Source organism: Ipomoea nil, unplaced genomic scaffold, assembly GCF_001879475.1.
Source record: "Ipomoea nil cultivar Tokyo-kokei standard unplaced genomic scaffold, Asagao_1.1 scaffold2922, whole genome shotgun sequence".
Taxonomy (NCBI): domain Eukaryota; kingdom Viridiplantae; phylum Streptophyta; class Magnoliopsida; order Solanales; family Convolvulaceae; genus Ipomoea; species Ipomoea nil.
In genome coordinates this window covers 818,224-829,596 of record NW_017619350.1, presented here as the reverse complement: position 1 = coordinate 829,596, position 11,373 = coordinate 818,224, and the positions used below count along the sequence as shown (strand labels likewise).

Below are 11,373 nucleotides of genomic sequence, written 5' to 3'. Positions count from 1 at the left end.
TTACTAATAAATTATAAAAAAAAAAAAATACAATGCCGTATTCTTTTTTTTTTTTTGGATCAATGCTGTATTCTAAAAATAAGTTGTGTGGGGCAAAGTGAAATTAAGGAATGACGTTACTACTACCAAACGCTATCATTCCATTATGTCGTGTCATATATATTTTTTGTTTGTATATGTTGATATAAAATGTCACTTTTGCCATTTTGTAAGAGGCTTTAATTTTTATAAAAACCTAGCATTTTTATAATAAGCAAGCATGCATGCATAAATGACCTTTGTACAATATATGATATACTCTTAAAAAATATTACTGACGTTAAAAATCTCTGAAATACATGCAAGAGTACCTAAATGATATAGAGATAGGGGTATGGGTGATGGGTATATATATTTCTATATATGAGTGATGAATGTGGCAAGTGAATATAAACATATATGCCAAATTAGTAATAAATTAACTTATTATTGTAGGTTTAATCTTTTTAAAAAATCAATTTAATATTCTAATTAATTTGTTATATCATTAAATTTTTATTTATACAATGTATTAGTTAACTTTTTAATTAATTTATAATCATTACAAAATTTAGATATATTCCATAAATATAGATATATTTGATCATGTGTACAATTTGAGGTGAACCCAAAATTTTATTTAGGGAGGCAAAGATTTTTTTACCTAATTTAGGAGCTTTAATTTATCTAGAGAGTCAAAGGCTATCCACTTCAATTCAAGATTTTTACCCAAAATTTACCACGTACACACCAAATATGCTCTTTTTTTTTTTTTTTTTTTTTTTTTTTAAATAAAAATAAATTTGGCGTGCTACTACCGTGCTAGTGATGTGTAATTTTAAATAATTAACTTCCAAAATTCGATGAATGAACTGGAGCCGCCGACGATGATTGGAACTTTGGTGGAGTTGCTGATTTTCTCGGTCGCAGCGGTGGCTTGAAGGCAGAAGTCGCGAGCGGTGAATTCCACGTCGGGATCGGCTCTCCCAAGTAGATGGTGAGGCACGCCTTGAAATGGGTACGAGTGAGGGTATATATATTTCTATATGAGTGACGAGTATGGAAAGTAAATATAAATAGATATGCCAAATTAGTAATAAATTAATTTATTATTTTATGTCTAATTTTATTAATTCAATTTAGTATGCTAATTTGTTAAATTATTAAATGGTTTATTGATACAACGTCGTATTATTCAACTTTTTTTTTTTTATTTAATTTAAAACTTTTACAAAATTTATCCAAGTTACACCTCATTGTGGCAAACAAGTGTGGCATTTTATACTATGATTTGCGTACCAAATAATAATAATAATAATAATAATAATAATAATAATAATAATAATAATAATAATACATATATGACGATAGAATAATAGAATGATGACTTTTGGTGAACAGTATCGTAAAAATTATTCTTTTCTTATTGTCACATGTGACTATTTTCCCCACAAATGCCTATCAACTTTCAATAACTTTTCCAAAGGAGTTCATCGATCAATTGCTATAATTCATTAATAGTTCAACTTGTTGGCTAATATGGTCCATCGAGATAGTTGTTCTACCAAGCTAATCAACATGTACTCTTGAATTGTTCATGACCTCATCACCCTCTCTCGATCTTCTTTCTTTGGGCTATTCTAAACAGATACTGATCGATAAAAAAGTATTATTAATCTTATATCCTAGTTTTTTTTTTTTTTTTATTGAAACCCTCACATGCTCGATATATAAACCATTGATTTCATATCATCTAATGTGTCTGTATTTAGGGTCGTATTAGCCTTCCAATATTTTGAAGTAAAAATTGATATAATAACATCGTCACAGGCCTAACTTCTCCCGCTTAGAAATCTTCTTGCACAGAATGTCACATTATTAATAAACAAAAAACAAAGTTATTACAATGCAGTAGTCTAAAAATAAATTTTTATATGTTAAATTCTTTACACAATTATTTCATGTCTCATTTTACCTGTCATGTTTATTTTTCATTAGTGAAATCAACTTTTTCTTCTTTGCTTATTTTCTTTAGCATTTTAAATAATTTTAAAATGTTTAATAGCACTCTTAATGTAGTTTTAAAAATCTAAAGTTATATACTAGCTAGTATTAAACTTGATATTATGAAAAATTAAATTAAAAATAACTTCAATTAAATTTCAATAATTGAACCAAACACATAAAATATGACCGAAGGAATATTAAAGAATCACAAATATAAATCAGGCATCCATTCGAATCTTTCAAAGAAATAAAAAATAATATCATATAAATAATGGAGATAAATTATTTAAATTAACTTGTTTTATTCATTGAAAAATGATTGATAAGAGCACACTGAAACTCATTTTTCATGTCTAAGGACTTGGGTATCTAATAAAAACTAAACATTCAATATCAAATTGGGAATTTCTTTAAAAAAATTAATTAATTAATTCTTTTGAAGACATTCCCATTTCCCAAATGGAATTTATTATTTTTTTTTTGAAGGATCAGACAATAGCAAATTAATCATATGTTTTTAAGGTATTGTTGCAGAATGTTGAAGCTAGGGTTGAAAACCATCTTCAACCATGCAGCTTCCTGAGCCTGTTTGTCACCTTCGATCTGAAACACGGCGGTGGGATCGATACGGTGGATGGGCCACCCCAGCTCATCCCTCAGCCGTTGGATTTTGCCTACTTGATCACGGATTAAGCCTATAGTGTTGGTCTTGATTTCAGCAATGGCCGATTCAAGCAGCGCCTTCTTCTCAGCAACAGTCATGTCTTTGTTGGTTTCAGCTCTCATGTACTTGTCCATTTCAGGAACTCCGATGGCTCTTCGGATACCCTTTGTGTAATCTTTGTCGGGAGCAAAGATTCCTCGTACCTCGTCAACTAGGCCTACATTCATATATAATTATATTAGTACATCAAACCAAAATTTATCACTATTAATATTAAACTCAAAGCCTGCATCTTTAATTTTAATTTTAACAATTTGGATTTAAGATACCTTGATTAACCATTTGATCAACTCGTTTGGAGACAAAAGTGTTCAAAACATTTGGAGAAACATCAAGCCAAATGAAGCAACCAACGTATTTGGACATGAACTCGAAATCAGGGTCCTCTACCAGGGCTTCGATGAAGGAATTCGACCCTCCTCCGACGATCGGAACCTTGCCGGAGTTGATGATTCGCTCAATCACCGATGTGGCCTCGAAGCAGAAGTCACGGGCAGTGTATTCTTCATCGGGGTTCTTGACATGCCCAAGCAAATGGTGAGGCACGCCGAGCTTCTCCTCCTCAGGAATCCTGTTGCCCAGAACGTCAAGCCCTTCGTAAACCTGAATCTTGTCCGAGTTGATTATCTCTCCTCCAATGCGGGCAGCGAGGGCGACAGACAACTTCGATTTTCCCGATCCGGTGGCTCCCATGACGAACGCCACCACCTTCTTGTTCACCGTGTTCATCGCCATCTTCAGTCAATCGATTGCCTGCCGCCGCCTGTCTGTCTGATCTGTTCATAGCAAATCATACATAAACACATATTAAAACTTGAAATTGATAACACATTATTGCATGATATGTAAATACAATGATCAAAGTCTAATATGGTCTATATGTAAAGTGTATGCATGTATAATATCATCTAATAAAATATTACTGACATTGAAAGTGTTTGAAAAACAAGGCTGATCTGAGTGAGTGATGGAGATGGGTAAGGGTGAGGGTATATATACTTGTATATGAGTGATGATTATGGAAATAATCTAAATAAATTCACCAAATTAGAAATAAATTTTTAATTTTTTTTTTACAAAATTAAAATATATTCCAAAAATATATATACGTTTGATTATTTTTACAAACTGGGGGATGAATCCAAAATTTTATTTACTGAGGAAAAGATAATATAGATATGTTTGATTATTTTTACAAAAGGGGAGATGAATCCTAAATTTTATTTATTGAGAAAAAGATATAATATAGATACGCTTGATTATTTATAAAAAGGGGAATGAATCCCAAATTTTATTTACTGAGAAAAAGATATAATATATATACGTTTAATTATTTGTACAAATCAAATTGGGACGAATCCCAAATTTTATTTACTGAGAAAAAGATATAATATAGATATGTTTGATTATTTTTACAAATCAAATTGGGACGAATCCCTAACTTTATTATTCACTGAGAAAAAGATATAATATAGATACATTTGATTATTTTTACAAATCAAATTGGGACGAATCCCAAATTTTATTTACTGAGAAAAAGATATAATATAGATACGTTTGATTATTTATACAATCTGGGATGAATCTCAACTTTTATTTACTGAGAAAAAGATCATAATATAGATACGTTTGATTTTGTTCAGATTGGAATGAATACTAAATTTTATTTACTGTGAAAAAGATATAATATAGATATGTTTGATTATTTATACAAACTAGGTTGAATCCCTAATTTTATTTACTGAGAAAAGATCAGAATATAGATACGTTTGATTATTTGTACAAATTGGGATGAATCCCAAACTTTATTTATTGAGAAAAAAATAAAATATAGATACATTTGATTATTGGTACAAATTGAGATTAATCCAAAATTTTATTTACTGAGGAAAAGATTTTTAACTAATTAAGGAGCTTTCATCAAGAGAGTCAATGGCTTACTAATTCAATTCATTGGATTGTCAATTATAAATTTAGATTATTTTAACATAAATATTAAAGTAATAATAATTTTTATTTAAAATGTAATATTTTATTTAAAGGCATTAAAATGTAATATATTTATATGCATCTCTGAAACATATTATATGTCTTATAGTGTGACTGTTTTACAGAAGACTTATTCTTATGACTATCATATCATTTCAAGCTCACCATTATTTTAACTAAATTACCCAAATTTTATCACTCTCATCACTTCAATTGTTATTATTTTAATCTCGTTATATTGTCGCTCCAAAATTATTACCACCATTTTAAATGCCACAAACTCATCGTAACTTTTCCAAGAACGCTACGTTCATACAAACAAATTGTGTTTCAAAGTATTATATCAAATTAACCTCTGCACACACCAAACATGTTGTTCATTTTTTAAATTTAAATATAACGTTCTAGTGATGATCTTCTTGATAATAGAACCACAAGTCTTATAAATTTTTATGAAGTAGACTTATGCACTGCACTTATGGTTTGCTACATAGTAAACTTGTGATTTTTCAATTGCACTTTTTAAAATTTTGCAGTAGACGTATGTATTGATAACAATTTAATTACCAAGGAGAAAAAGAAAGATTTTGAGCGGTTAATGACATCTTATTTAATATCATTTAAACATATTTATTGACGGAGGACAATAAATGATCACGTTACAATAATATTAGGATCAAGAAGGATGTTAATTTTGAAAAAAAAAAAGGACTAACGGTGTAATGACACATAAATTTACGACCAAAAAATGAAAAACTTAACACTTAGAATTGAATAGACTGAAATGCCATTGTATTTAACGCCGTTCTAATGATTTTGTTGACAAATGACCAAAAATGATCATACTACAATATATAATACTAGGACCAAAGGTGATGTTTTGAAAAAAAAAAAAGGACTAAAAGTTGAGTAACCCCAATAAATCTAAAACAAAAATGTAATTAACTCTAAATCGTTAAAACATTATATATATATATATATATATATATATATATATATATATATATATATATATTATGAAAACACATTATTTTTTATTTGATACAATGTATTATAGCAATGTTTTATTTAATTTACAATATTACAAGATTTAATTTAGATACATTCGACGTGAATCCAAAAATTTGTATAGGGGGCAAAGATTTGTAGCTAAATAAGGAGCTTTGTCCAATATTTTAACCAATTAAGGAGCTTTATCCGAGATCCAACAACTTTTCAAATTTTATTTGTATTTTGTGATGAGAGAAACTCACAGTCACGATTTTGTGGTTTACATTCAGTACATATTATTCTAGTGTAATAACTTACAAACAATCATGTGTGATGGACTCAATTAAGAGGCTATTAACATGAATCAAACTCTGTGACATTTAAATACGAATTGAAAATCATATTTCATCCATTTAGTCACCACTTTGGAGACAATTCTCCACTTCATAGGACTAGACCATGCTATAAATCCCTAATTTTACCACTCACAAACAATAACTTCTTATGACATAAGATTAAAGATTAAAAAATAAAATTAAAATTAAAAGAGGAAAGCTAGTAGGGTTGCTTAGCATTTTTCTCTCATTTAGGGTAATTTTGTTAAAATAATGGTGAACTTGAAATGATATAATGGTCATAAGAATAAGTCTTTTGTAAAACAGTCACACTATAAGATATATAATATAGTTTAGAGATCGATGTATATAAATATATTACATTTTAACTAAAAATTATTATTACTTTAATATTTATGTTAAAATAATCTAAATTCATGGTTGACAATCCAATGAATTGAATTAGTGAGCTATTGACTTTCTTGAGTAAAGCTCCTTAATTAGTTAAAAATCTTTTGTTCAGTAACTAAAATTTTAGATTCATTCCAGTCTGTACAAATAATCAAATGTATCTATATTATCTTTTCCTCCATCAGTAAATAAAATTTTAGATTCATCTCCCAATTTGTAAAAATAATCAAACATATCTATATTATCTTTTCCTTATTAAATAAAATTTTTGATTCATCTCCCAGTTTGTGAAAATAATCAAAGGTATCTATATTTTTAGAATATATCTAAATTTTGTAAAAATTTTAAAATTTATTTCTATCTTTCAAAAAAAAAATTATTTCTAATTTGTCAATGCAAATTTATTTATATTCTTTCCATACTCGTCACTCATATACAAGTATATATACCCTCACCCATACCCATCTCCATATCACTCACTCAGTCTTGTTTTTCAAACACTTCCAATGTCAGTGATATTTTATTAAATGATATTATTATACACTTTGTATATTCATGCATACACTTTACATATAGACGATATCAGACTTTGATCATTGTATTTACATATCATGCAATAATTTGTAATCAATTTTAAGTTTTAATGTGTGTTTTTATATGTGTCATTTGCTATGAACAGATCAGACGGACAGGTGGCGGCAGGCAATCGATTGACTGAAGATGGCGATGAACACGGTGAACAAGAAGGTGGTGGCGTTCGTCATGGGAGCCACCGGATCGGGAAAATCGAAGTTGTCTGTCGCCCTCGCCGCCGGCATTGGCGGAGAGATAATCAACTCGGACAAGATTCAGGTTTACAAAGGGCTTGACATTCTGGGCAACAGGATTCCTGAGGCCGAGAAGCTCGGCGTGCCTCACCATTTGCTTGGGCATGTCAAGAACCCCGATGAAGAATACACTGCCCGCGATTTCTGCTTCCAGGCCACATCGGTGATTGAGCGAATCATCAACTCCGGCAAGGTTCCGGTCGTCGCCGGAGGGTCGAATTCCTTCATCGAAGCCCTGGTGGAGGACCCTGATTTCAAGTTCAAGTCCAAATACCTTGGTTGCTTCATTTGGCTCGATGTTTCTCCAAATGTTTTGAACACTTTTGTCTCCAAACGAGTTGATCAAATGGTTAATCAAGGTATCTTAAATCCAAATTGTTAAAAAGATGCAGGCTTTGAGTTTAATATATAGTGATAAATTTTGGTTTGATATGATGTACTAATTATGTGCATGTAGGCCTAGTTGACGAGGTACGAGGAATCTTTGCTCCCGACAAAGATTACACAAAGGGTATCCGAAGAGCCATTGGAGTTCCGGAAATGGACAAGTATCTGAGAGCTGAAGCCAACAAAGACATGTCTGATGCTGAGAAGAAGGCGCTGCTTGAATCTGCCATTGCTGAAATCAAGACCAATACTATAGGCTTAATCCGCGATCAAGTAGGCAAAATCCGACGGCTGAGGGACGAGCTGGGGTGGCCCATCCACCGCATCGATCCCACCGCTGTTTTCCAGATTGAAGGTGACAAACAGACTCAGGAAGCTGCATGGTTGAAGATGGTTTTCAACCCTAGCTTCAACATTCTGCAACAATAATACCTTAAAAACATATGATTAATTTGCTATTGTCTGGTCTTTCAAAAAAAAAAAAAAAAAAAAATTCCATTTGGGAAATGGATATGTCTTTAAAGGAATTAATTAATTAATTTTTTTAAAAGAAATTCCCGAATTCAATATGGGAATGTTTCATTTTTGTTAGATATGCAAGTTATTAGACATGAAAAATTGAGTAACATTGTGGTGTTAACCATTTTTCTATGAATAAAACAAGAAGTTAAATTCAACAATTCTTCTCCATATATATAGTACTCCGTACAACTATATTTATAGTATATTATTATATTTATTTCTTTCAAAGATTCCAACTCCCATGCAATGCATGCCAGATTTATATTTTTGATTCTTTATTAATTGTGTAGATTGAAGCCTGTGTTCCATCTCAACTAAAAGTTCATATGGGGTTTTGATTCTTTATTAATACCCATAACCTTTGGTCTGACTCTGATTTTAAATTGAAGCATGTGTTCCATCCCAACTAAAAGCCTAAGCTGGTAGTTAGATTGCACATTAATAGTTATATGCTCAATAGTGTAAAGAGTTTAACATATAACACTTTTTATTTTTAGAATATCATATTGTTTTTTTTTTTTTTTGTTTGTAATTTATTAATAATATGTGTTGTTCTGGCCAAGAAGATTTCTAAGCGGGAGAAGTTAGGCATGGAACAATAATAATAATAATAATAATAATAATAAAAGAATGACTTTAGGTTACTGTCACTAAAAGTCATCATTCTATTATTGTCTTGTCATACATTTTTTTTTATTAGGAAGAGGATTAACCCAGAAACTAATCACACTTGTCTAGTCATATTATTATTATTATTGTTGTTAAAATAAAGCTAAAATTTTCTTCTTCTTCTCTTCTATTTCTCCTTCACGGCAAATTGGCACGCAATAGCAAATTAAAGGCCAAAAGTTGAGGAGAAAGGTTAATTTTCAGCCATCTTACGTACCAAAGATACTTATTTTCATGAAAAATAAAAGATCTAGTTCTTTGATATTCTTTCTCCATTTTCTCGATACATTCAAGGGCTTAGCGCGCTCAATTATTTAGGCGAGATTATGATTATCACGCAAATTATATCATAGACTATCTAGCTGCAAAGTGGATCTTGAACCAAATCAAAATGGTTTTATATGAAGTCTAAGTGGTTAAGATCAATATATCATATTTAATATATAACATTTATTATATATGTATATACTATTTTCATAATACTTTATGTTGATAAATATAAACCTTAATAATGTGCATAAAACAAAACCGCAAATACATGATATATATTTACATCACTTTGTAATATATTCATAATGTTGCTTCTATATGTTCATAAAAATAAATTAAAGCTTAATGTACTTAAAATTACATTACATGTGTACCGTGGTTAATAATAGGTATCTTCTACTATGTTCATAATATCTATTTTATATGTTTATAAACATGAACCTTAATGTACATAAACACTAAGGTGATAACCATAAAAAAATAAAGAAAAATATAATGCTAAGCATCCCTACTAGCTTTCAACTTTTAATTTAATTTTATCTGTACTTTTTAAATCTTTAGTCTTATGTGGTAAGAAGTGATTGTTTGTAATGCCTAAGTGATAAAAGATTAATTCTTACTAACACTCTCTCGGTTGAGCCTATCACACATGGTACATGACTTCTAAGATATTATACAGGAGTAGTGTGTATCCAATATAAACTCTCAAATAGTAATTGCGATTTTTCTTCATCAAAAAAAAAAAAAAAAAAAAAGAAGTTGACTTTCTTGGATAAAACTCCTTAATTAGTTAAAAATCTTTGCCCCTATATAAATATTTGGGTTCACATCAAATAATGTATCTTCTGCATATTTAGAATGTATCTTCGGCACAAGAGGTACGAAGAGTGAGCCCAAACCATGCTCAATCGTTGCACGGTCAACATATATGGTCATTACAAAGTACACCCAACCACGCACGCAAGGCGCACGTCACTCGCTCAGTTATTGTCCAATGTCATTGGACCTAGCTATTAGTATAATTTAATTTAATTTTTTTTAAAATTTTATTTAGTCAAATTATAAACACTTTCTTTATGTTCTTACAACTTTGTTCAATCATTGCAGTTATAGCTAGCTTTCGTATTTGGCTGTGAAGGTTGGCATTGAAGAGATCCGGAAGAATTGAAGCTGGATTTGTTGATGAAGAATGTTGAAGATTTGGGTGTTCAAGCTGACAAGTGAAGGGAGAATTCAGAAATGGTGGGACCCACCACAAAAAGTGAAATAATGCACCGTGGCTGTTACCATAATGCACAGCGGGCGCCCGTCAGGCGCGTCAGACATTATCTCCCAATTCTTCCCAACTAATGTGAATGCTCTAAGGAATAAGGATAGATGGGAGTATGGGACTGTTTTGCAGAGAAACCATTAAGGAATAAGGATCATCATATCACCATTATATATACTACCTAGTACTGTTTTTTTTTTTTTTTTTTTTTTTTACCTATTACAAATACATCATATATATTTACAAATACATCAAGAATTATTAGCTAGCTAGGTTCGCACGGAATACGCACATAGGTTAATGACGTAACGTAGAGACGAATCTACCTCGCCGGAAAGTATGGCGGCACCGATGACGTTGTCACAATGAGGTGTAACTTGGAATCTTGGATATATCTATTTAGATTTACTTTCCATACTCCTCACTCATATAGAAATATATATACCCCTCACTCGTACCTATCTCCATATCACTCACTCGATCTTGTTTTTCAAACACTTTCAATGTTAGTGATATTTTATTAGAGGATATTAGATGATAATTTTATTAATTCAATTTAGTATGCTAATTTGTTAAATTATTAAATGTTGTATTGATACAACGTATTTCAACTTTTTATTTAATTTAAAACTTTTACAAATTTTAGATATATTCCAAAAATATAGAGACATTTGATCATTTGTACAAACTGGATTAACCCAAAATTTTATTTACATTCGATTAAACCATTCATATTATGTACATTCGTTTACATGGGAGATCATTATATTTATTTTGGCACGTATATCCTAATATAGAAGTTTACCATTTTATAAGAAACGTTTAGTTTGGTCAACAAAATAAACCCAAACCGACTACACGAAATATGCACGAATAAATCACGTCTTTTTTTTTTTTTTTCACATAAAAATAATATAAAATTTTATCTTGTTTAGCTATATGTAACTTCCATGG

At 30.3% G+C, this 11,373-nt stretch overlaps 2 protein-coding genes across 2 annotated transcripts; one reads left to right on the top strand and one right to left on the bottom strand.

The window, feature by feature from the left end:
- Positions 1-2,532: 2,532 nt before the first annotated feature.
- Positions 2,533-3,484, bottom strand: LOC109161266 (adenylate isopentenyltransferase 5, chloroplastic-like). The gene is made up of 2 exons (XM_019309589.1): positions 3,019-3,484; positions 2,533-2,906 (listed from the first exon to the last, which is right to left on the bottom strand). The coding sequence occupies exons 1-2, from the start codon at positions 3,482-3,484 to the stop codon at positions 2,533-2,535; spliced, it is 840 nt and encodes a 279-aa protein (XP_019165134.1).
- A 3,710-nt stretch (positions 3,485-7,194) lies between these two features.
- Positions 7,195-8,117, top strand: LOC109161265 (adenylate isopentenyltransferase 5, chloroplastic-like). Its single transcript, XM_019309588.1, has 2 exons — positions 7,195-7,660; positions 7,759-8,117. The coding sequence occupies exons 1-2, from the start codon at positions 7,195-7,197 to the stop codon at positions 8,115-8,117; spliced, it is 825 nt and encodes a 274-aa protein (XP_019165133.1).
- Positions 8,118-11,373: the final 3,256 nt, after the last annotated feature.

Bases quoted from the DNA above. Each gene is read 5' to 3' on its own strand.
- LOC109161266 (XM_019309589.1), bottom strand. From the start codon at position 3,484: ATGGCGATGAACACGGTGAACAAGAAGGTGGTGGCGTTCGTCATGGGA. The intron at 2,907-3,018 runs GTATCTTAAATC...ATATGAATGTAG, and splicing joins TGATCAAATGGTTAATCAAG to GCCTAGTTGACGAGGTACGA.
- LOC109161265 (XM_019309588.1), top strand. From the start codon at position 7,195: ATGGCGATGAACACGGTGAACAAGAAGGTGGTGGCGTTCGTCATGGGA. The intron at 7,661-7,758 runs GTATCTTAAATC...ATGTGCATGTAG, and splicing joins TGATCAAATGGTTAATCAAG to GCCTAGTTGACGAGGTACGA.